General features: G+C 44.8%; 1 protein-coding gene across 4 annotated transcripts in view; it reads left to right on the forward strand.

Moving 5' to 3' along the window:
* The window catches only part of ANKRA2 (ankyrin repeat family A member 2), a 253,723-nt gene that overhangs the window by 172,383 nt on the left and 54,988 nt on the right, over positions 1-26,352 (forward strand). For all 4 annotated transcript variants that reach the window (XM_069627498.1, XM_069627497.1, XM_069627500.1 and 1 more), the window contains exons 6-7: positions 221-286; positions 15,275-15,372. In XM_069627498.1, the coding sequence (XP_069483599.1) occupies positions 221-286; positions 15,275-15,372 (164 nt within the window). The remainder of the gene's footprint in view (positions 1-220; positions 287-15,274; positions 15,373-26,352) is intronic.

The following is a 26,352-nucleotide window of genomic DNA, read 5'->3' on the forward strand; positions in this document are numbered from 1 at the left end:
AACCACAATTACAAAGACCTCACAAGGTCCTTAAGTTATACTCCTGAAAACGGCTTTTAAATAGTAAGTAAAACTTGGATAAAGAAGCTGCTTTTACATGTACATTTGTTGTATTCCGTACCTCATATTTTGCATTACGAGTCTTAAAAGTTTTTCGTCTTTAATCAACAGAAAGATGGTGTTTCTGTATTTGACATGTTTCATTTTTCTGTTTTTGCAGCGCTTTCGGTGCACCAATTGGCAGCTCAAGGTGAAATGCTTTATCTGGCCAGCCGTATAGAACAGGGTGAGATTAATAAGTGTTTTTAACCACAAAAGGTTTGACACATGGTAAAAATGTCCTAAGCTGCCTTCGCCCATAAAGCAATTGCTCGACAATGCAGTGATATCCAATTACTTGTAGCGTAAAGGTTTAAGGTGTAACCAGCCTAATTTTCTTTTCATTGTACAAAACAACACAGTCACACAAAATATAGTTTTATTACATATTTACAGATTAAACTTGTGTGTGCTTTGACTACTTGGTGTTTCTTGAACTATTCCCTAAAAAATTATAAAACAACTTTGACTATAGGACTCCCATTTGACAATCCCGTGTGATGTTATACCACAACTAGCATTACTGTGACCCACAGCAGAGGCTATCACGGGTATGGTGTGATGCACAGTTTTTTAACCATTATTTAACTAATGGCAATTGAAAAAACGAAAAAAGTGCCCCGCAAGCGTGCAGTCCATGGAGAGAGGTGGAAGTCAGGGTTTCCATGGTGAAGCAAGGCGAGGCCATGGTAGATGAGGATGGCGGGGCGCTGCCATTTTGTAATCTATTTATATGGACGGTGACGTCCTCGCTGTAAGATACTCAAGGTGGCAACAGTAAAGACAGACCCAAGTGATCACAGTTCAAGGTTGTTAAACTGCAAACGTGGGTGAGATAAACGCCTAATCAAAACTTAAATCTAAAATTGGAGCAAGCTTCGACCAGCAAATAAAAAATAATGCAGTCCTTGTGACGTCTTGTCAAATCAAAAAGGGCCTATACTTAAAAAAAAAAAAACTATTGACAAACCTTACAACTACATACAAAAGAGTGTGGGAAAGGATTCATAAGAAAGAAAAGTGTTCACAAATAATATGTCAGGATGCAGTAGTCGGGGTCTCCGTTCCCCACGTTTTGAGCACAGGATGAGATGGGACCTTGGAGCACAGCACACTTCTCGAGCTTCCCCAGCATGAGATGACAATTCTATTCTTAACTTAACAGGAGCCTTGATGGCCAAGTCTCTTTACTACAAAAAGTGTCTTGCCTTTGAGGATCGGAAAATAACAAACCAAAAGGTTCCTTTCATGTGGTAGTTAGGGTGATAATGGTTCACCCCTGGTGAGCGTAATGTCCAATTTGGTTTGGGGAGGATTTCCGTGTCTCTCCTGTTCCTTTGCAGTGTCTTCTCACTCCAGATACGTTTTCTGTTGGCCCCGCATTTTCCTGGGATCTGTTTCGGGTCGGCGGGTCGAGTGTTGGGTGTCTCATTTCTGTTTGGCAAGGAAATTCCCTATCCATTCCCTGTCTGTTCTTGATACGTCCTTCTGGCTCCGGTGCAGGTTTTCTTTGTTGCTCCCAGGTGCATTCGGGGAGCTGTTGTCTGGAAACAGAAAGGAGAACACTGACCAGAAAAAGTGCTGGGAGCCGTGGTTTGACAGTGTGGCACCTTTGGTAGTATGCATTGCATATGAGGGGGTAACTGGGACTAGGCGCTCCCAACTCCATCTCCCCACTTCAGGGAGGAGTCCATGTACCCCCTTGCTTCCCTTACAGGGCGATGAGCCTGACCTGGTCGCAAGCAGAATAAGACAAACTAATTAATAACGCAAAATGGCTACTTGTACCATGCCATTCTACAACTGTGATCAAAAAGGCCCAACCACTGTATCAAAAGCCTTGTTGGCATCTCAAGCAAGTGCTGCATATTGGGCAATGTAAGAGTTAAGTTAATAATATCACAAAAGGTCATACTGTTAACTATGACCTCCCCTTTTACAAACCCTGTTTGAGCAGTTCTAGTAAGTGTAGACTGTGACAAGATTATTCTATTAACCAAGATTTAGGGTTAGTTTTACAATTAGAATTGTTTTAAAGATATAGGGCAATCATATTTGGCTATTTCAAGAAGATTACCTAGTTTCATAAGTAAAGCTAACATAGTTTTAGTAAAGGCACAACAATAAAACCTTACATGAATTAAATGGGATTAATGCTGGCAAAGGTTAGCAAATGGGCAAATTTAGACACAAAAATGGTTTGCGGACCTTCTGTCCCCTGAGCTTTACTGTTCGTGGTGTCTGGTTTTGTGAGCATCTAGATGTGTGCATTTATTCTGTTATGTCATGTTAGTAGTCTTTTATACTGCGCCAATCACCACTTTAATGGTCTTGCGACGCAGAAACATTGTCAGTGTAGTAGGTGTATTTTTCCCTCGGTAGGGTTTGTCGGACTGTAGTCTGTGGAGAGAAAAGAAAAGGGCGAAGGTAAGGTGGTTGGAGCAGCGGGGTAGGGACGAAGGAAGCTTGCCAATTCGGTTGAGATAGAGGGAATGGTATTGTGTAAGTAGGGATGAACGTTCTTGAGAAAGGAATCCATCGATTGGGTTTTTGACTGCAAATCCTGAAGTCTTCCTGCTGCAACTCTTCTTCTGTGCTGAGGTATTGTTTTGGCTGCGGTATTTACTTACCGTAAGCCTGTGTGATTTCTGTAAAGCTTTTGGGGTGTTTTCTGTGATTGGGAGTCCTCTCATCCAGTTCAACCAGGCCCACTGCTGGAATCCTCCTAGGGTGTCTTCTCCGAAGTCCCTAGACTCTAACTAACTATAAAGTGAACTACTTACTTGTTTTAACAGTCTTCCACAGGAACTCTTGACATTTGCCTGCAACAAAACCATATTTCACCTTGCCTACAGCTGGCACCTAGACCACCAGGGTTCCTCTTCTGCCTCTGAGTGAACTCCTGCAATAGACTACGGAGGACTGGATAAGTAAAGGATTCAGTCTTGAAAAGTATAACAAGTGTTTGAAAGTACTTACTTGGGAAAGAGTTAGTTGGTGACTGCAACTCTGAAAGTGAACAGTTACACAAGTTCTTACTTAACCGTGAAAGTGCATTGTGCCTTTCTGGAAAGTATACATTAGGTTAATGTGCTCACCTGTGAATTGGTTGTGCCTCTTTCCCAAAAGTAATGCTGTTGGCTGCACTACGTATTTCTTTCAGAGAATGGGTGTATAAGTTCCCCAACTGGGTCTTGCCTCCCCTAACCTGCTGTATAGCCTGTTTAGAATAAATCTGGATTGTGATTTGCCTACCTAGGATAACTTTGAGTCATTCATAAAGTGTAACATTGGGTTTTGCTTTCCCTGGTCTATTTTATACAGATGCTAAAACAGTCCTAGGTCTATACGAACCTTTAAGTTGCTGATAGCCCCTTTAAAAAGTATTTCCGATGCTTGTTATGATATGATATATGATATGATATGGCATTTGTAACGTGCCTATACACAAGTGTTTCAAGGCGCGACGAGGCAGGGAGGGGGAACAAGGGGAGACGGACAACGATCCTACTAGGCCAGGTGTCATTCAGATCGCGCAAGTGCATGGGTAGGGGGGACGGAAAAGTGCAAGGGGAAAGGGAGAGGGGAAAGTGCAGTTCAGGGTTAGTAACGAACAAGATAAATAATAAGGGCCAGCTGGTGGCAAGTGCAAGGTAAGTGCAGACAAGTTTAGGGAGGAGGGGCTGTAGAGATACAGAGACAGTCCCGCAGTGCAGGGGTTGCCAGGAAGGCAGTGCAGGGGAGAGTGGCTGGGCCAAGGACCGAGATTGGTGAGTGGCCCAGTTGCTGATTCAGTACAGTTTCAGTGATTTAGCAGGGGAGAGGGGGAGAGAAAGCAGAAGCAAAGAGGAAGGTTTTGAGGTGCTTCCGGAACCGGAGATGGTTCTCCTCAAGTTTCAGGGAGTCAGGAAGGCTGTTACAGAGGGAGGCCCCTGCTGCGGAGAGAGATCTCCCCGCAACTCGTTGCTTGGAGAAGCGGCTGAGCCTGAGGGAGTTGGAGGCGGATGAACGAAGTGCTCGAGAAGGAAGATATTTAGGAAGGGAGAGTTGAAGGTATTTTGACCCCAGGCCCCAGAAGGCCTTGTAGACAATGCAGATGGTTTTGAACTTAATCCTCGCAGCCACAGGGAGCCAGTGTAGCGATTTCAGTCCTGGAGAGATACGGTCCCAGGGCTTGAGGCCAAGGACAAGTCTCGCAGTCCTGTTCTGGATGAGTTGCAGAGGGCGGAGAGTAGAGGCATGCAGAGTTTGGTAGAGGCTGTTACAGTAGTCCAGCTTCGATCGAACCAGGGCTCTGGAGACAGTGTGCTTCTGGGGGAAGGAGAGGAAAGGAAGGATACCTCTGAGGAGATGCAGCTGGTAATGTGACTTCTTAGAAACGTCAGAAATGTGAGGAGAGAAGGAGAGTGTGGAGTCGAAGATGACCCTGATAATCTGCTTAGAATCACATGCTGCGCATATGGTCCGACATCCAGTGGTAACCGCAGAGTATTGCATCTTGTCTTTCAGGGACGTCGGCATAGGCGTGTCTGTAACCCTATCGTGACATGTAGTGTACCCAAAATCCCTCACACGCCGATGTCCCTCAGATTGTTTTTTTCCACCCAGATAACTGGTCGCCCTATAGCAGAGCTCTTACATAAGAGACATTGTTTATCATAAACCGACTTGTTGGTTATTCCCCGTTAAGGCACTTCGACGGCAGGAAGAACTTTGAGGAAGACGCCGGGGGACTTGTCTATGGCAGTGGATTTCGGCGCCTAATATCTGGTGGCTGAGGCATCCACGTGGCCTGGCCCTCTGGCCAGTCTTCACATTAGGGACAGTGGGGTCAGTGTGGCCATATTTTTGATATGTCTTTCCTCTTTTTCCCCCTCTTTACCCTCTAGGTCTGGTCATTTTTCCCTTTCGCTATGGAAAGGACTCCTTTTAGGTTCTGCCCAAAGTGTAGGGTCAGATACCCGTGGAAGGACGAGCACAGGACGTGCAACTCCTGTCTCCCCTTAGATCACGACGAGAAGCGGTGTGCGGCTTGTAAACCCCTTCTGCCTAAGGCCCTTAAGGAGCGCTGTGTAAAGGGATGAGCCATGTACGGTATGTCGCGAGCCGAACCCTCTTCCCCCATCGCCACACCCGCCGAAAGTGATGGGGGCACCTCCGATTACCAAACATCCGTTGTGGATGTGCTAGATCTCGAGGCAGACACTTCTATGTCCGCCACGCCCGTCCTCGACCCTTCAAGGCCTGACACTAGTCTCGCTTCAGGGACAACACCCGGCGACAGGGGCATACAAAGAATGCATTGCACTAAACACACAACCCCTCCTCCTATTTCGACGGGGACGTCAAAAAAGGTTAAAGCGCCAGCAGGGCCGTTGAAAATTTGGGCGTTCAGATAAACAGCCTTCCCCGCATCCGCAGCAGCGTTTTTTGCGACTGGGCATTCCAAAACAAACAAGGGCGCTACCCCTAAATCAGGTTTACAGGTCGAAGCGTGGAATTTCGATGCTCCGACGGTCCCAAAAGGCCCGGTAGGCCCAAAAATGACAACTAGGTCTCAAGGCGAAAAACCGACCGCTAGTCCCACTAATGCCGCGGTAGTCGGTAAATCTACCGATAGACCTTCGGACCCACTAACTCATGCCGATTCGGCGGTAATTGAACACAGTATCGCAAGAATTACTTCAGCGGTTGGGCTTATACCTATTCAGTCGAAACACATGGGGAAGGCCGCAGACAAATCTATAGATACGCCAGGGCGCCCCGATTCTCGCGAGACCTATGAGGACAGTCAAGAGCCTCTTTCCAACACCCTAAGTGACACATTTCGGCATCAAAGGCCAGAAGACGACGTTTTTCCACCCGTAGGCCCTTCTGGTTCCTCTAAGTGGACAAGGGAGAAACTTGAAGGGTGTATGGATCGTCTTGAAAAAACTATCAATTTTTCTGAACATCCTTCCCCGAAAAGATCTTGTGGAAAACCTAATCTTAAATCTTCTTCACATTTCCAAGCAGATAAGCCCTCTGTCCCTGTCCATCATGAAGACATCGTTCAGATGGATACTTATCAGGACATTTACAGTGAAGATGAAGAACCTTCCTTCCTGCAGGGCTACAATGAGGACCAGGCGGATAGCACAGACAATTGGGAAGAAACCCAGCAAATGGGGACGGACCCATGGAGGCTCCCCCAACAAGATCAGGACACTGATGTTCTGTGCCTGGATTCTCCTCCGTTCACCCCGGCTCGCCAGGCCTCGCCTGTAGACAACCAAATGGCCTTCAATGCCATGTTAAGGAAGGCAGCTGATCACTTTCAAATCACTACTCAAGAGGCGGTACCTGAGCAGGACTTTGTAGAAGACATTCTCAAGGAGAAACACCCCTCAATCTAAGCCATTCCCCTCCTTAATTCTGTTAAAAGAAGATTGGCCCCCTCCCTGTTGTTGCCAGCTCAGACCCGGGCAGTGAACCCAAGAGTAGAAAAATTATTTTGGCCAGCTCCTTCAGACCCTCAATACATTAAAGGGCACACCACCCCTGATTCCCTGGTTGTGACTACCACCCGGAAACGAGCAGGAGTACCCCTTGTTAGGGGGGAGGCGCCTCCGGATAGAGAATCCAAGAGATGCGGCAAAGCCAGAGGTAGAGGTCCCAACCCTAGAGGAGCCGCAGCCGCAGAAATGACCATAAGATCCAGGTCCCCTCCCATGTCACCCCGGTCGGGGGGGCGCTTAACATCTTTCCTCGCGGCATGGGAGGGGATAACTTCAGACCAGTGGGTCATAAAGACGGTCGCCCAAGGGTACAGCGTGGAATTCGCTCGACCTCCATAATTCAGACCACTGCACTCACGGCACCTCTCACCGGACCATCTGCAGATCCTGAATCAAGGGGTGAAAGCACTGCTGGTAAAGGACGCCATAGAAGCTGTCCCTATTCTTCAGGTAAACAAGGGTTATTTATTCAGTGTACTTCCTTGTACCCAAAACGGCCCTCACCATGCACCTTGTTCTAGACCTGCACCCAGCAAACAAGTTCATAAAACCTCAAAAGTTTCGCATGGTAACGCTACAGGAGGTGATCCCACTGTTGAAACAGGAGGACTACATGGCAACATTGGACATGAAAGATGCATACTTTCATATTTCAATGTTGCCAGCGCACAGGAAATATCTAAGGTTCATGATAGAGGACAGGCATTACCAATTGAAAGTGCTCCCCTTTGGCATCGCCTCAGCGCCAAGGGTGTTTACCAAAGTCCTGGCAATAGCAGCAGCACACTTGCACAGACTATCCGTCCGGGTTTACCCTTACCTCGACGACTGGCTCATAACAGGGGACTGGTACGACACATGTTTTTTGAACACCCAAAAGACCGTAGACCTTCTGTTCAGTCTGGGTTTCTCTAGCAACGAGAAAAAAGCCAGTTTAGTCCCGAGTCAAATAAAACAATTTCTGGAAGCTCTAATCCGGACGAAAGACGACCTTGTCTTCCCCTCCAACGAGAGGGTTCAGAACATGCTTTTTCAGATCCCTCAATATGTAGCCAGTCGGGAGGTGACGGTGTGCAAAGCCATGCGTTTGCTAGGAATGATGGGGTCATGCATATGCTTGGTTCCCCACACGCGGCTGCACATGCGTCCCATGCAAGAGAACCTCAACAGCCAGTGGTGTCAGGCCAGCAGACAATGGGAAGATCTGGTAGTTGTCTCGCCAGCCCTTGTTCTCTCTCTGCAGTGGTGGTCAAGGGAAATCCTTCTGAAGGGGAAAACCTTCACCATCCCTGCATTGGAAGCCACTCACGACAGACACATCTCTCACGGGGTGGGGGGCTCACCTGCTTCAGCAGACAGCGCATGGGGTGTGTTCCCCACAAGTAGCGTCCAACCATATAAACTTACAGGAGCCATTAGCGGTGTTAAAGGCATTACAGGCTTTTCAGATGCAACTACAAGGGAAGGCAGTGCTGATTCTAACAGACAGCACTACAGCCATGTATTACCTGAACAAACAGGGGGGCACTCACTCTTCAGGGCTATCCAAGCTGTCCCAAAACATTTGGATGTGGGCTCTCAAACACAAGATGTTTCTGTTATCCCAACATGTTCCAGGGGAACTCAATCTTCTGGCAGACGTGCTCAGCAGAGATTTCCCTCTGCCCATAGAATACGAATGGCATCTGCACGAAATCATTGTGTCCAACGTCTTCGCAGAATGGGACTTCCCAGAGATCAACCTGTTTTCGACTCGGGAGAACGCCCAATGCCAAGACTGTGCCTCCAGTTACCCCCAGAACCGCTCCAAGGGGGAACGGTCTCTGGATAACATGTCCAGGGAAATTTGTCTACGCTTTTCCCCCCCGACTCCCCTTCTCAACAAGATAGTGCACAAGATGCACCAGGAACCAGTTACCATGATACTGGTGGCCCCCATGTGGGCCTGCCAACCCTGGTATGCTTATCTAATGGAAATGTCCCCTCCCCACCAGTAAAACTACCCTGCCCGTGCAACATGTTTTCTCAGGACAGGGGGGGACACCCTACACCCATGCCCACAAACTCTGAACTTCGCAGCCTGGCTCCTGATGTCATAGAGTGTGGACACCTACAGCTCCCTCAGAGGTGCATGGACATACTCAGGGAAGCTAGAAAACCTAACACCCGTTATTGCTATTCCAGCAAATGGAAACGTTTTGTTATCTGATGTAATAACAACGGCGTCAATCCCATCGATTGCTCACCCACACGCATTGTGCTGTACCTAACCCATTTGTTGGACACAGGGTTGGTCTTCAATTCCCTGAAGGTTCCTCTGGCTGCTCTTTCAGCCTAAACCACATCACAACAAAGGTGTTGTGGTGGAAGATACCGGTGATTAAGGCCTTCATGGAAAGGAGGATTTATCCTCCCATTTCTCACCCAGCTCCTGGGTGGGATCTAAATGTGGTTTTAAACAGGCTCATGGGATCTCCCTTTGAGCCAATGCATAAAACAAGTCTAAAAGACTTGACTTATAAGACGGCCTTCCTAGTGGCTATCACTTCTATCAGAAGGGTTAGCGAACTACAGACCCTTTCTGTGCTAGACCCCTTTGTTACAGTCCACAGGGATAAGGTAGTTCTGCGCACTCATCCGAGATTCGCACCTAAATTTATCTCGAAGTTCCATGTGAACCAATCGATTGAACTACCTTCCTTTTTCCAGAATCCCACTAGCATGGCCGAAAGAAGCCTACGCACATTCTAGAAGAATTTTTCACTAACCGCATAACCCAGGTTGGGTGTAACGGAGAGCGGCTGCGTGACTAAGTTGGCCAAACCTAGTCTTTTGCTTCACATTACTTTGGAGTCAGGGTGTCTCCAGACTCTTCACAGCCAGCTCCTGTAAAATATTTTTTACTGTTTTAAGTCTATTTTGCTTATTTTTACCTTGCTTCAAGCATAATTATCTTGTGGTGCCCACTTCTCCTTTTTCAGTCATGTTCTACCTGGAAAGAACGGAACCACTGAGGAAAACAAACCAGTTTTTCATGTCAGTGGCAGCTGGTAGAGAGGGGATCCTGTCTCTAAATCAGCTATCTCAAGGTGGATTGTCAAATGCATCACACTATGTTACACTCTTGCTAAGGGAGAACTGCCCTTCAAGCCTAGAGCACATTCCACTCGGGGCACTATGGCATCCATAGTATTCACTTTGCAAATGTTCCCCTAGAGTCCACTTGCAAAGCGGCAACCTGGAGTTCTGTACACACCATTACAAAACACTATTGCCTAGACACTCATTCTAGGTTGATTCTCAGGTGGGACAAGCAGTACTAAGACATCTTTTCTCTACTGTTCTTTCTCACAACCCACCTCCAACTCCGGGTACTGCTTGCTAGTCTATGCACAGCATGTGATTCTAAGCAGATTAACAAGCATCAGAAGACATGCATTACTTATCATAATAGCATTTCTGATGATTGTATCTGCTTAGATTCACATGCGCCCTTCCTACCTCCCCGCTCGGGGTGGAAGGAACATAGACATCTTACTACTTTCTCTCTTTATGTACTCGCTCACTATAGCCTTGGGATCCCTCATGGCAGAAAAAATACAATCGGAGGGACCTCTGCACGTGAAGGACTTTGGGTACACTACACGTCACCATAGGGATAGTGTTGCAGACAAGCCTGTGCCGACATCCCCTTTCGGTCCCCTAAAGACAAGATGCAATACTCTGCGGTTACCACTGGATGTCGGACCATATGCACAGCATGTGAATCTAAGCAGATACAATCATCAGAAATGCTATTATGGTAAGTGTACGTCATAGGTTTTACTTACCATGAGTTAAATAAGAGTTATTGCTTAACTTGGTCTGTGTTCCACTGATCTGATCTGAAAAGCAACTGTAATAGTATATTACAACATTAGGTTTTACCTGCCTAGAATAGCTGTGTGCCATTCTTAAAGTGTTCTTTAGGTGTCACTGACCTTGGTCTGTCTGGTGCAATCCTAAATTAGTGTAAAGAGTTCTTGGTGATCTTAGACTGTGTTCCACTGAGGAGCTGAAAACAACTGTAATTGTACATTACACCAAAAAGGTCTTACTCACCTAGTATAACTGTTGTCCTCAAAGTAGTTATAGGTATATACTGTTCCTTGAATCTGTGTTCCACTATTAAAAAAAAAGTATCCTGGTAACCGGGTTGGTTGATTGTGATTTCTTTGCTGAGTATCAGAGTAATCAAAAAGTAACTTTGTTTTACTCCCAATGAATAGGTATAGCTTATACCAAATGTGTTTGATAAGGTCTGACTTACCTAGAAATACAGTTAGTTGTCTAAATAAGGTCTATGCTTTGGTCTGTGTACTTTAACGCATATTGTTGTGTTTATATGTTCTGTTATGGTACTTATTTCCCCCAAGATTTATCTGGGCCTACTTGTATTTAAATAAACCCTTTATTTTTACAATGCACAGTGTTTCAGTATTTCCTTGCACCATTGTTAGAGAATTCTAACAATAATAATAATAATAGGACGACTTCTCCCTTTGAGTTGGTGGGACCAATCAACTCCAAAGTAAGCCACCTGGATACTCATCTCAAAGCTGGTTGTATTTCCTCAGAGTTGCTGCAGGAAACCGTAGGACAAGGGAGTGGGACACCAGTTTGTGTGTGTTATTTTTAAGCTGGCCTAAAGCGTTTGGAAGATCCTCCGGACTCCCACGACGTCAGACTGACCGAGCCTGACCCCTCTCAGTTGAGAGCGGGACCCCAGAAGCAAGGACAGTCCACCTTGACAGCCAGGACCAGCTTTGTGACCAATGCGGTAGCTGAAACGCGAAACAGCCACTGACTTTGAAGTTACCAGTTGCGAGCTGGGATCGTCCCAGTGCAGTGCAGGAGTCCCCCGACGTCCTCCCTCTTGTCCCCACGACTGATGCCCAGGAACAGCGAGATCTGCTGGAACTGCCAGGAACAGAAGTCTCCAGCTGCATATTTTTCTTCATTGTAAGGTACTGTAAAAATACTCTTGAGAGAACTTACCTCTACAGTGATAGTGCGTCAAACTTTCGCAACTTGCAGGTCTAATCAGCTTGTGACCCAACATATGATTCCTCATTTTTCAAACTACTTCCAAGAACTTGTGCAGAGACTTTTTCGTTTGCTTACAAGAACCGCTTTATCCTATCCAAGACTTTAGCCCATTGACGTTGGCCTAGCCTATTGAATTGAATTGTCTCTTCGGGTGCACTTTCAAAGTCCTTGCCCTATCTAAAGTAATTGTGGTCTTTCATGTTTTATTAATCTATGCCTTTTACTCCTCTTGCAAAGTCTTCTGAATGATAACAGTAAGGTATTAATGTCCCCAGCACCTTTGTTACCAAAAGGGCCTTTTCTGATTCAGAAGCTTAGAGTGTACAGTATTAAAGTATATTTGTGTGATATTATTGGTGTTGCCTCCTTCTAGTGAATGTGTTATAACTGACTGCGAAATAAACAATTGTTTATACAAGAAACCTTGAGTGTAAGAGTCTATTTCAACAATTGTAACTGGAAACCTCTGTGTAACATCACTACTGCTCACATTCCCCTCGTGAGATAAGCCTGCCTGCTCAATACGCCTAGCAAGATAACACAAGTTATAGGGACCCTGCAAAGGACTCCCTAATAGGACACAAGCTGTGAAGCCTGGGCCAGAGGTATGGGTGGACACTCAAGTACCTTGTAACGCACCCCAGTCACACTGGAGCGACTCTTCGGCTTAAGATAAGTTCTACATTTAGCCCCACAGTACCTTAGGTGAGAAGAAGCAAACGTAGTTGGATATTCTCCTTTGCAGCAGCAACAGACCCGGTCTCCTGATTCCTCTATCTAGTGATGAAAGGAAGGACTCTGAATGGGATGGCACAGCAGCAGTCACAAGAGGGGACCCTCAGCACCGATTTCATTGGTCTCCCACGTCTGTCTGCGGTTTTGTCACCTTTTTATCAGCTCGGACAAAGGACGGTTATTCGCCCGGTCGATCTTCCTCGGTTCTTCAGTCCTGCACTCTGATGAGGCGACTTGGATGAGTGGGATCATGCTTCTGGAGGTGCAACTGGAGCGCCCCAAAGTTCTGGGCAGATTTGTCCATGGCAAGACGTTGCACTGCAAAAGGGTCAGACGGCTCCTGGTATTTGCGGTTTGCGGCCCTGGAAGGTCACAGCACCTCGCGAGATGGCTCGATTTGTAGTTCATCTTGGGTCTGGTTGGTCCTCCAGCCAAAGGGAAGGAGTCATCCTCTTCGGACCTCCTCTTAGATAGGAATACGGGCGCAGGACAGCAGTGGTTGCTTCACGGTTACTGGAAGGGTCTCCAGGCATCTCTGGTCATCTTCAGCTTTGGATCTTCTGTTCCAGTGGTCGACTTGCCTTCTACCTCCGGAACCTCACCTTATATTTGGAATTCCCACTCCTCTGCAAACTCTCCCAGCAGTTTACAGAAAGGGGCGGGTGGGACCTGGTTCCATTCAGGCACTCTGGCAGACAAAGGACAGCAGAGTGTTAAACTCCTCCCCTGCTTTCTGCCTTCACAGACACACTGGAGCCTAGGCGGGGACACCCAAGGGTTCCCGCCGAAGGCAAAACACAAATACAGACCTCCCCCTCTCAGAATGGTAGAAGAAGGGTTAACAAAGGACATCCACACGAGAAATGGCAAAATAAGAAAGGAACCACCATGTTAGAACATAAGTGACCCTATTGCGCATAACCGAGATTGTGAATACAGTCTGCGGTATAAAATAGCACAATAGTTGGTAGAACACGTCCACTGCCACCAGCTATAACAGTAGGGTTATCACTGTGACTAGAAAGTCACAGGAGCAGAGAGAAGGGGGATACTAGGTATCCCCTTTGCACTTTCCATAAGGTGTTGTGTGCTAATCTCTCATAATATAACGTTTTACGAACAATACAAAGTATCCCTCTTTCCTTAAGAACTGTAGTTCTTAGGGAAAAATAAAGAATCCCCATGGAGAACCCGAAGGGTTCCCAGCAACACTGTGTGCTGCAAAAGTTATACACAGATGCCTTAAAGAGATATGGCGGAAATCAGACTCCATAGAATAAGGTAATACAAAAAGAACAGTTCCCAAAAGTCAGAGCAAATAAGAATGGGTGAGGGGGGAAAAGGCTCCACTCATTCAGGATAGAAAGATAAAGGTCCAGAAGTTCAGCAAAAGGTGCTGGGGGTGTCACTGGCAGAGGGGATGACACATACAAATGATAAATCTCCCTAACAGTCTGCTGCAGTGTTTCTTTGTCATATAAGACTAACAACACTATTTATTTTTCCGCAGACAATCCTAGTACATTCTGTTTTGGCTTTAAGTACTCGTACCACCATACACTTTAGTTTTAAATCTAAGGAGAGAACTGCTATATACGTTTCCAATTTGTTGATATCTCTAACTAGTTTGATGGTTGATTTATCTAAATTTTTTCTTTTTATGCGATACATAAGATATATAAAGTATGATCTGATTGCTTAAGAAATCTTCAGAAGTATCCCAATTGTCATCAGTTGAGGTATGCTCTTGCTCATTTATCGAGAAACATTTTGTGAATTTGTGTACAGATTTAAAAGGTCGTTCTTTAAAAGTTTACAGTTTAATTAGCATCTGTTACTCCTCTCAGGCATGATTGTTAACCATGTGGGGCTAATGCAGTGAAGTTAACCCCAGAAAAGAAAATGTGCAAGAATATATTACACTAATTCATCATCCTGAGGAAGGCCTTGTATGTGTTGTCATTGATATATCTGTAGATATATGTTCTATCCAAAATTGAATCCATCACTTGCTTGAAATTTCCACAAATACCCATGTGTGGTAAATCCGAGGACAGAAATCTGAACTTTGTTATTTTCAGAAAACAGGGTTATGACAAGTTAGACCATACATTTTGTATACAGAGTATATTATGAAATCTCATCTGCCCTTATAGAGGTATTATCCAAATGTAATCCGTGGGATCCAGTGCTCGAGACCGGGTCCCCGCAGAAGCCCAGCCATCCTCCCACCCACATCCCTCGTTTATGTGAGGTCTCCTCTCTCCAACATCTGTGGAACCTTGGAAGCAGTGGATTTCATATGCTGGAATCTTTCTAAAGATCAGTGCAGTCTTCACTAGTAAGTTGTGCTTTCTACCATGGCCACCGCCATGCCGACCATTTAGAAGCTAGGGCCCAGCTTTGATTAGGCACTCGAGACAATGTGACAAGGACCCAGTGCTGGCCCTCCTGCTTTGTTCATTCATCACTGTTTAATGTCTCTGCAGAATTGGTATCAATCTGCTCACTCCACCCCCACAGCCCCTGCTCACCTGGGCTCCGCCTTGCATCGTCTCCTCCAATATCTGTGGCAACCTGGAAGCAGAGGTTCCCTGTGTTGAAATATGCCCAACAATCACTGCACTCTTCATTAGGTGTAGCTGCCCCTTCGGTCGTGGTTTATCCCATTCAGACAATGTAGTAGCTGAGGCTCAAGAAAATGTGAAAAGGCATTTTTATTTATCTGGCATCCTCGGTTGGCAGATAAAGCTCTTGCTGTATATTTTTCTCTCATATGCTTTGTCTTTAAGCTAACATGCTTTTGCATATTTAAGAGATTACTAGCATACATCTGCATATTTTATTTTATACAGAAAATGTTATCAACGTTATTGATGAAGAAGGCTTTACTCCTCTGATGTGGGCTGCTGCTCATGGACAGATCGCTATTGTGGAATTTCTGCTTCAGAACGTAAGGACAACTGACACATTCACCGGTTTCGTTAACTTACATTTTCTTTTGTGGTCAGTGATATATTTCTCATCAGTGAACATACTGCAACAGATCATCAATTTTCTGACAGTGTCTTTAGGCTTTAATCAATTAAGCATATTGGCTTTTTCTGGAATCCAATTATCCCAGCTGTTTACAATCCACTTCATTACAGTGTAATCGTCTAAGAAGTTTGTTGGTAAATAGAATTTACAATTCCATGATATTCCATCCCAGCTATTATATTGTTTATATTTCCTCATTTTCTATTTGATACTGTTTATTTCATCTAAAAACAATGTGGAAAGTTTTGCATTCATTTGTAGGACAGACCATCTGAAAGCAGTCCGGAATATAACTTTGTAATTACTTGAAAAACTCTCAAAAGATAATTCTCCAATTTCTTCAATTAACAGTGCACAGTTCCCTGTATTGCTCAATTCTCTCTCTCTGCCACAAAAAACACAGCTTCGTGGCAACGTGCTCCTTTAGGTCTATCTTGTGAGGATTACATAATAATGAAGTTGCTGTTGCCCTTAAAGGCAGTACAGAATGCTGTAACATAGTAAGAAAACATGTCTTTGCTGGCTACACAAATTCCCCCCATGTAAGAAAAATCATCATGTGGACTTAGTCTTTAAAGCCAATGTTGAATGGCATGCGATAGGACAACAGGTCTTTGCTGGCTATAGAAGTGTCCTGCTTCTCTCAACCTGAGACCACTCAAGTTGACTTTGTCCGTGTGTCTTAAATGCAATGCTCAAGTAACTACCCCCCTCCCAAACATGCATGTATGTGCACGTTCATTTCCATTCATACACGAGCAGCCATGGACCCTTAGAGCCCTTCCCTTGTATGCATTCAAACATTCACTCTGATTAAAAAACAAAACATAAGAAATTCACTTGCATTCATTTCCTCATTCCTCACTCTCATATTCACCTGCAATTCATTCACTCACACATTCATCAATCATTTGCATTAATTCATGTGCACATTCAAAAGCATTACACCCTCACACATGTACATACTGCACTCTATGATATGCACACGCAATTATACAATCACAAACAAATGCACACAGGCATACGTGCAAATTTTCTTTCTTTTCTTTGAAATTAATAAAATGCTTACCTGCTTGCTGTCTCGGCTCCTGCTTACTCCACGGCTGCACCTTAAGGCCCTCCCTGCACATCTTATAGGCAGGAGGCAGGGATTGGGTCAATCAAACACAGCTTCCTGCTTCCTAATGCCTGGAGAGCAAAGCAGAGCAGCAATAACTAGCCACCCCAGGCCCTCTTAATCCACAGGGAGGTGCAGGATCGCCCGCTGGGCATTTTGAGGGTGCTGTATCCCAGTCATCATAACCAGTGGGCCATGTAAGCCTGAGGAAGCAAAACACCCTGGCCTTGCATAATGCATTGCCCATGCGCAGCTGGGTTACTTCACCCAAGTGGAAACGCAGCCATCCCAGTAGATCTCCCTCAGCTGCATGCTGTAGCTGAGGGAGCACTCGGGTTTTCACAGGGCTCCCGCTTCAGCGCCTCCATAATGGGGGTGGGTCATGTGATGAATCCTGCTGAGTCATCACTAAACCCCAGCCTAAAGTCTCCTCCCATTTGGCCAGGGAAAGGCAGACGCTACCTGACCCTAACCTAGGGGTTGGTAACAAGCGGGAGGATCACATGGGAGGAGATGGCTACCAGGGGAAAGTGGTGACTCCTCTGGGAGAGACGTGGTATCTTCCTCTTAATATGAGATTTCCCCAATACCATAATGGCATTGTATAAATCCCTCCTATGAAACTACCCAGAGACCATGTTATGAAAAGTCATCTAACAAACACAAGACGTGTACCTTGGGGGTTAAGAAATTAAATAAAATATCCTCTAATTGTCACGATCATGTATTAAATGGAGGTCCTAGCCCCAAAATTAAAACACAAACCCTTTTCACAACATTCCCTAACTCTACAACTCTCATCTCACACAGCAATCCAAACTAAATAAACATCAAACACCCAAACCATTATGGGCTTTAGGATCCATAATGCCCTTGGTACTGGGACTAGGAAGAGGAACCCCGAGTTAGTAAGGATCAACAATGCCATTAACCAGAATGTGCGTTCTTGTTGTTTTAGACCAAAACACCTGAGCGGGATATTTAAAATCAGGAATGAGTGTCAGGTGACAGGCGAAGCTAGACGAGGAGGAGATGCTGAAGGAGTAGTTGAGGCAGAGGAAGACCAGAGTGCTGTGCGCCGCAGAAGATGAAGGGAGAACACCAGCTGATGCCGACGCGAGACGTGAAGGTCTGCCACATTGCAGAGTAAGCGCAGCGGGAAGCAGTGTCGGGAAGAGAAGCCCTGCCGAGAGGGAGATACGCTCCTAACCCAACCTGCAGTGCTTTGGTGTGCAGGAGGCAGCAGAGGGTCTACAGAGCTCGCAGAGCTCTGGGAAGCAACCGTGCAACCGCTGAAGACATGAGAGTGCTGGTGGGAGACAGGAGGAACAGAGATGCCAAAGAAGACCGGTGACGGTTCCTAACGCTGACCCCGGACGCTCCAAACAGGAGATTTTACAGAAACCCACAATTTTGAATACCGAACAAGTAAAGTAGTACAAAGGTGACAAGGGCGCCACTCCCCTTATTTGGGACATCAATTGGGGGAAACTTGTAATCCACATTGTCAGCAGCCAAGAGGCTGCAAAGGAGTAAAATTAAGGAGACAAGGGCACCACTCCCCTTATTTGGGACACCAATTGGGGGAAACTTGTAATCCACATTGTCAGCAGCCAAGATGCTGCAAAGGAGTAATATTAAGGCGACAAGGGTGCAACTCCCCTTATATGACACACCAATTGGGGGAAACTTGTAGAAAACATGTGACCCGCAAGGTCAACGGCCAAGAGCCTTCAAAGGAGTAATACTAAGACAGCAAGGGTGCAATTCGCTTTTTTTTGGGACACCAACTAAGAGAAACCTGTAGCCTGCATTGCCAACCGCCAAGAGGCTGCAAAGGAGTAGTACAAAGGCAGCAGGGGCGTGACTCCCCTTATATGGGACACCAACTGGGGGGAGACCTGTAACCCACATTACCAAGATTCAAGAGACTATAAGGAGAGAGAGCCATTGTTCAACGCTCCACACTTAAGATACTGGTGTGGAACAGATATTGCCAAGAAGAACAACCATAATTGTAGGCGATTTACATCATGGCAGGAGAGTACACCAGGAACTAAGATGTTGTTCTGAAGCAGTATAATTGTGGCAAAGAGATTTAATGAAAAGTTAACATTATTTAATTTGAAGAACAAGTGTGGCATTACCAGAAGTAGTTGCTGTGCTATCCTGACAAAAGTAGTCCATTTGAAGAAAGGTGATATGCTGATAATTGCTTTATATCCTATGCAAACCAATTACCTTGATTCATGAACTTGTTTTGAGAGACATTTTTGCTTTACCAAAAAGGATATTGGGAAGGATGCCAATTGCATTGATTTGTGGAACAATGTTTATGAAAGAGATATTTACTTTATCAAGTGGAAAGTTTTTATTGAAAGAAAATAACTTCTGTGATGAACTGAACAGAACTTTATTGAATCAGAACTTATTCCTGCATTGATCCAGGGAAAGGGAATTCAACCCTGGTCACAAGGAGTACTTTCAAGAACCTATATGTTTCATTGTGTTGAATTCAAGACAGCCAAATAGTCCTTGTGTTATTTTGTTGTATGTATTAGTGTGAGGATCAGAGACATGTGGACAATAGGTTGTCTTTCTTTAGTTTAGTTTGCTAGGTAGGGACATCCTCATTAGCATATGGAAAGATAGGCGTTCATCTCACGCTTTTTAACTTAATAAATTGCGAACCTTGAGAAAACGTTAACTCTGTGCCCATCTCGCAATTCTGACCCCTCACAGTCGGTACCACGATGCTTATTATGACAAGATGCCCCTGGAGAAACACCCCCTCACTCGAACCTGCGCAGCCATTTGCTGGGTGTGACTGTTTGCCATTCATGGTGATAATAAATCCCCAATATGATGGGTGCCTAGTACATGGGGCAAAGGGAGAAACTGCCCCTGTTCTTGAGCAACAGGGACAGGAACATCACTTTGCCCCATGGAGATCTTCGTGAAATTATGATGAAGAATTTGTTCTTCATACACTGTAGTATTTTCTGTTCAAGCTGAATACACTATTGGGTTTTAGCCGCTGCCACTCACTAGCCTACAAAGCTTTGTTGATAGGGTACAGGATGCAAAGGACAAACATGGACACCACTATGCAGGTAGCTCCTTAAGTGACCAGCAATTCATTAAATAAATCTCTTAACAGCATCATATTGTGAATGGTTAGGTAATTAGGACTATGATGGGAAAGTTGAAACTGAAAGCCCCAGCATAGCTTCTGTTATCTGCTAAATGTGTGCCTAGTTCGAAGACCATTGAAGAGACTCATAAAATAAAGCTCCCGTTCAAAGCTTCGTTTATACACGTCTACTAGTTTGACATGCAAAAAAGGGGTTTGCTTTTATATGCATGATAAATGTTATTAACATTGTGCATAACAATCACCATATGATGATGACCTATTGTGTTTCTTTAGTGTTGAAAATTTAAATGGTGTAAAACATTGGAGATTTGTCAGGCTTCAATTATTTTTCATTCGGGGACTTGTAGTGTTCCATTCAGGATGTGGACAAATTAAAAATACAATGATACTCCTGACTTCATACGTTTCTATAAGGGTTTACATATTGTCAGGTTGCTTTGCTATTTGAGTTGTGTGTTTTACAAGTGAATGTTATCATTGTAGTTTATGAAAGACAAAATGTAAATAGTTTATACCAGCGATGGCTCAAAAAGCATTACGGGCAATTTCAACAGGCAGAATGCACATGTTAGAACAAAGCCGGCATGAATATGTTTTTTACACTGGCAAAGCTCTGGCATATATTGCGGGCAAAGGCATCCTGGACATGTGCAGGGAGATGGTCCAGTGCATTGTTGGTGACCTGCCACCTATTGGAGTTTTTTCATGTTTCTATATAAAACAGACTGTAAAACTGTGTGTATTTTTACTCCATTTTTCACAGATAGTGTGCTTTAAATTGCACCATTTTAACCCATCATATGGAAATAGGTCTCTGGTTTGGGAAGGAGAGAGAACTGCCTGGAACTTCCCTTGGTTGGTTGGGGCTCCCTTGCCGCATTCACGCTCATGGGAAAAGTTTGCCTCCCTCCAATTGAAAAACTCACCAGCACCCGCTGCTGAAAAAGAAATGCTGGCAGATGAGAAATGCACACTCTCATATATACATATACTGTCAATTATCCAACAAATGTTAACATACAGGGGGTTTAGAGATTAACACATAGTTAACTTTAGCGAGAGCGTGGACACAACAACTCAAATCACTTATTAATCCTGACCAGAAGGCTGCAATTACAGACATTTTCTTTGAAGCAAAATAATGCGATGTCTAGTATAAGGAATTGAGCAGTTATGCACAGGTGGAGAGCTCTTCTGGGGGCAAATGGCGAGCCCCCTCCGCGGACTGGCTCAGACTGCTCAAAAACGTGTTCCTACTTTGCATATACAGTAGACCTTATGCATGAAAGTTTTAAGGCTGTGTTCGTCCTTCTTATCTTAGGCACCTCACACAGCTATGTAGATGTGTTAATTATTTTTGCCAGTGGCAAATGAGGTATTTGCGATTGATGCATTAAGCGGCAGACATTGATTATGTTGATTTCAGCGTTTGCCTGTTGATTTCTGTCAATCCACCCCTCCCCCCCAGCGTCATTTGCTTCTAGGGGATCTGACCCATCAGCCCACCCTCCCTTTGAGGAGGTCAGGGTAGACCCTTAGGGTGGAACAGATCCCCATTTCCTACCTGGCACCGCCCATGTCTCCTTTCCTGTAGCATACCAGGGTTCTTCCTAACACTTTATTTAACCCCGTCCCTTATCTACACTCATTTCTACTCCCCTACTTAATTTATCACTTACTTATTTTATTTTTTATTTATTTGTGTTTAGCCAAACTCAGGCTTTTACAAGGTCTGGAAAGATTTCAAAAGTTCAGTTGTAGTTGTAGTTAAAATGATTGTTAAAGTTTAGGCTTTACATGCACATCGTCACTTACAGTGCATTCATTTTTTGAAAAGCGATGTTCACAATCTTTACCTCCGCAATTGTCCATCTGGTATTTTCTCCAGAGATGAGGCGAGCCCACCAAACTTTCTCTTCACCTAAGTCGTTGGCAGAAAACAAAGGTAGAAAATATGCACGCCTCGCGTCTCGTGTTGCTGGACACGACATCATCAGGTGTTTTATAGATTCCAGTTTATGGTCTTCTGGACACAATCTACATTCGTTAGAGGTAGATTGAGATCTTCTTTTTAAAATTTCCTGGGTCGGAAGAAGGTTAAGCCGCATTCGCATGAATGTTTCTTAGTTTTTTATCCGGAAATAACTTAACGTATTCCACCAACACTTTGCGTTTCCTTGCTATAAGAGGCAAGTGGGCCAACGATTTGATGGTTGCAGTTTTATCTAAGGTCGTTATCCAGTCCAGGTCTTCGAGTTTTTGCTTTACTCTAATTGGATTAGATTTCAGCTCTTCCTCTGAGCATGCAATTAATTCAAGAATTGATTTTTTTTTTCTTTCACCCAGGGATTTAGCATGCAACACGTGCCTTTTGAGATCTCTTCAGCCATCCATCTGTATACTTTGGGGCTGTTCAGCAGCAGCGTCTGCCTATACAGTTGTATGCTGATGTGATCTACCATGGCTGATATTGAGAGCAGCCCCAGTTCGTAGCGGATGGCTTCGATGGATGTACAATTAGGCAGTTTCAATACCGATCTCCACAAAAAACCTTCTAACTTGTTCCAAATGGTCTTAGGGATGGCCGGACTGGCATCCATTCCATATATTAAAGCTGGGATGACTTTCGATTTGTAGTATTGGATGGCCGGCATCAGTGAAAATCTTCCAAATCTTTTGTCAATTAGTCGCGTTTGGACTGACAAATTGCGAACTTTGTCACAGAGAACCTGTTGCATGTGTGCATCAACTTTGGAACAGTTAATCGTGACCCCAAGATATTTAAATTCGGATACTTGTTTGATTTTAAAGTCTTCCAAAAACCAGGTGGATTTCATGGTTTTTTTTGGCGCTTTTTCTAGGATCAGAATTTTCGTTTTTTCTTTATTTATGTCTAAGTTATTCTGTTCGATGTACTGGACCAGGTTATTTAGCTGCCTCTGAAGACCCACAGGGGTCTGGTTCAACAGAATAAGATCATCCACATAATGTAGGCGTGGCACTTCGTTGTTCCCAAGTTTGGGAGGAATGGCCCGTACTGTGGAAGCAAAATCCTGATAATCGCCCAGGTATGCAGTAAACAGTGCTGGAGCCAAAGGGCAACCTTGCTTCACTCCTCGATTCGATGGAATTTGCTCTGAAAGGACACCTTGACAATTTAGCCGGACTGGCATGGACATGCCTGAGTGCAAGGCGATAAGAGGGCCCAGTATTGGCTCTGGACAATTCCAACTTCTTTGTTGCTTCCATAGCTTCCCTCGGTCAACCCGGTCAAAGGCCTGTGTGAGAGCCACGAAAGCCAGATACACTCTTGGGGCCCCTATCATGATCTTGCTCTCAACGATGTTCAGTATCATGTTAACCGAGGTACTCATGTTCTTCCGAAAACCTGTTTGAAAGTGATCTGTGCAGGAATGCGCACCCGGCCCAAGCTTGTAATTTTCCAAGAAGCAATGTCGCATAGATTTTACCAATAATATCCAAGAGGGCTATGGGGCGGTAGTTGGTTGGGTAATCTCGCAGGCCTTTCTTGAAGATTGGAACAATCACTGCCATAGTCCAAGACAGTGGAATGGATTTTCCCTCGTTAAAGCAACAAAATATCTGGCTCACTAGCACTGATCGTTCTGCCGGGTAATGTTTGATGTCTATATTCGTAAGCCCATCAGGGCCGGGTGCTCTGGACGATTTTAACTTCTTGATGACATTACAAATATTGTCTTTATCAGAGACATCTACCCATGGGATGGTATTGGGGTTGTGATCTGTTTGATTGTCGTCACTAGGAGCTCTGAAGAGTGCAGTGAAGTGCAATGCCCATTTAGTTTCCGTAACTGAATTTGTCAAGGCTTCGTTCGTCTGATTGATCGATGGTCGAATCAAGTTCCAAAATACTTTAGTGTTCTTACTGCTCAGTGTTTTGAGCATACTTTCAGCGTCTTGCTGGTATAGTGTCACACGAATCCCTCTCAGCCATGCTTTGTAGGATCTGGTCTCAGCAGCCAGAATTGTTCTAGTTTCCCCTGAGCTGTTTTTCATGGCAGTCCTTTGCAGTTTTCTTAGCTGTCGTCTCTTTTCCACAAGCAATTTATTGTAAACGTGGATCATTGAGGACGCGTGGTTGGTCTTGCTCATCTGTTTGCTATGTATTTGAGAAGAAGAGGTTGGTAGTTCACTTTGATAGTCGGTTCTTCCAGAGCGATAGATCTTGTTTGTTGGTTGTACTTTCTGGTAATGTCCAGTACATCTTTCGCCGATAGTCTTAAGCGAATTTGCTGCTGATTCAACTCAACTTCCACGTTCCACAGTTGTTTTGAACGTGCCTGGCGCTCCAGCAGATTGATAAAAGATTGTGGTCATTCCCTTCCGTTTTTTGTACCTTGAAGTTCGTTATTAGAGGTACCAAGTTGTGCGACACAAAGATATAGTCCAATGTCGCTGTTGAGGCATCGCGTTCCCATGTTGGGATTTGGGGCCCGTTGTCCAGGATTATTGCAACGTTATGGAAATTGCGGGAGTTCATCACATCTAGCCATGCTGCGCCTCTATCTTCCGCGCCAGTTCTTTGCGTGGTCTGTGTGAAGGGTTCTATTGTTGTGACACACTTGGCGTTTACGTCACCACATATGATTATGTTGGGTTGCAGATAGTCCACGAGAAGTTTATTGATCAAATCTGTGACTGATGAGCAAAAATCGATAGTCGTGGTGCGCTGGGGGTTCCAGTATAGTGTCACAATCGCCAAAGAAGACCTCACTGTCGAGTACCTCTGCCCTTCTCTCTGTTTTCCCAAGACAAGAGAACTGCCATTTATCACTTACATAGTATTAACTATTATTACAAATAACTAAAGCTATGAATATACACCCCAACATATCCACACAAATATACATTTAAATACATAAAACACAATACACAAATATATATTATATTACATGGCGATGGATGCTGCAGTCAGACACAGTCTTTGCAGTACCTGTGGTGCTGTCCTGGTGGATGGGGGTCTGCCCCATTCTGGAAAACGGGGCTGGCTCACCCCATTAATGCCACCCTCTCACTTATCTTCTAGCAGCACCCTTCCCTGGGGGTGCTGCCGACGTCGCCAATGCGCCCCATGGTGCTTGTGACCGTCTTTGTGGCGGCACCAGGCCTTGTGGGGCTATCCCACTCATCACTGGATAGGCCCGTCCCCTCTGGCAGCACACACGCTGCCCAGGCCTGTGGCAGCTACCGGATCGCACCTGTCATATGTGATCCAGTTAAAATTAAGTCATTGGGCCCTGAGGAGCCGCTTGAGGCTACAACCCACCCGAGAGCTGAGCTATACGGTTTCCTTTCCCTTCTCTCTCTCTCTCAACTTTTAACAACTTTTCTCAGGAATCTTCACTCCCCTGTCTAGCCCACTCCTGGGGAGGAGATCTTTTTCCACTGCTCTTTTAATTTCTTTTTTCTGTACTCTATATTCTATTCGGACTCATGGTGGGCTGGATGGTATAATCCAGGTAAGTGCATGTACATAAAACACATACCCTACATTAAATAAAATATTATTCTCTACACCCTGGTGGCCGTGTCTTTATTTGTAGATTTCCTTCAGGGGCAGGCCTGTATCCCTACCTATCCACGCCCAATCTCGACCACGGGCTGTATTTACATATTAAGGATCTGTCTGGACAGACAGCACATCGCCGCGTGTTTCTAGGGCAGGCTCCTGATACACTGGACGTTTGGGACAGAGGTAGTTTTCTGATATTCTCATTTTATTTAACAAGGTGAGACATGGTCCTTTCATTCCTTGGGATTTTAGTCTTTATCTTTTATCCTTGCCAAGTTAGGCACTTTGAGTCCTGCAAGTGTTGTAAGACTGCTATTGGAGCTTACAGGATTTCAAGGAAGAGGTTTTTTTGTATTGAAATAAAATCAGCAATTTTTTGGAGATGCTCCTTTTTTCCTGCCAGTTTAGTACTCGTACACTACTTGGGACTTGATTGTTGTGTTTTCTGTTTTATAACCAAATCTGTTTGTACCTATAGCCACATCTGGTGTTAAAATGTTGGTAAGGAAAGGAGTGCATTGGTGGCAGTTACTCCAGGATACGTGAACTGCAGACACTTTTTGTTTAAAAGCCTTAAACAGTGTTGAAGAACAGTACAAAATAATGCTCAGAATGCTTTCCACCTACCCCCAAAGTTCTGTACACTTTTTATTGGAACGTGACGAGAACATTATGTTGTCAACATTTTTCAAACCTCTGAATAAGATTTTTATCTGGATTGTTCCAGGTTTCTCCCCGAGCAAAGCAGCAGCACAGATGCCAATTTCTCTCTGGATGATGCGAGACATTTGCAAATGCTACTCAATGGGACCAATCTCCTATTGTGTGCAAGCTCGCTTCTGCTGTTATATGTGCCATAGATGTCATCTGCCAGGCATAAACTTGGGCAACTGTGCATATATTTTGTGCAGTTGGATGTGAGCCTGGCAGCAGATGCACAATTAAGCCAAGCAGTGCTAGCGTTCAGGTTAGTTTGATTCTGTACACATTGCTGCTTCCTCCCTCCTTCCACAAATTCTTTGAAATCTAAATTGCAAGTCTGAGGAAGGGATGACTGGATGTAGAA

Source organism: Ambystoma mexicanum, chromosome 6p, assembly GCF_040938575.1.
Source record: "Ambystoma mexicanum isolate Mex_15411 chromosome 6p, UKY_AmexF1_1, whole genome shotgun sequence".
In the NCBI taxonomy this organism is placed as follows: Eukaryota; Metazoa; Chordata; class Amphibia; order Caudata; family Ambystomatidae; genus Ambystoma; species Ambystoma mexicanum.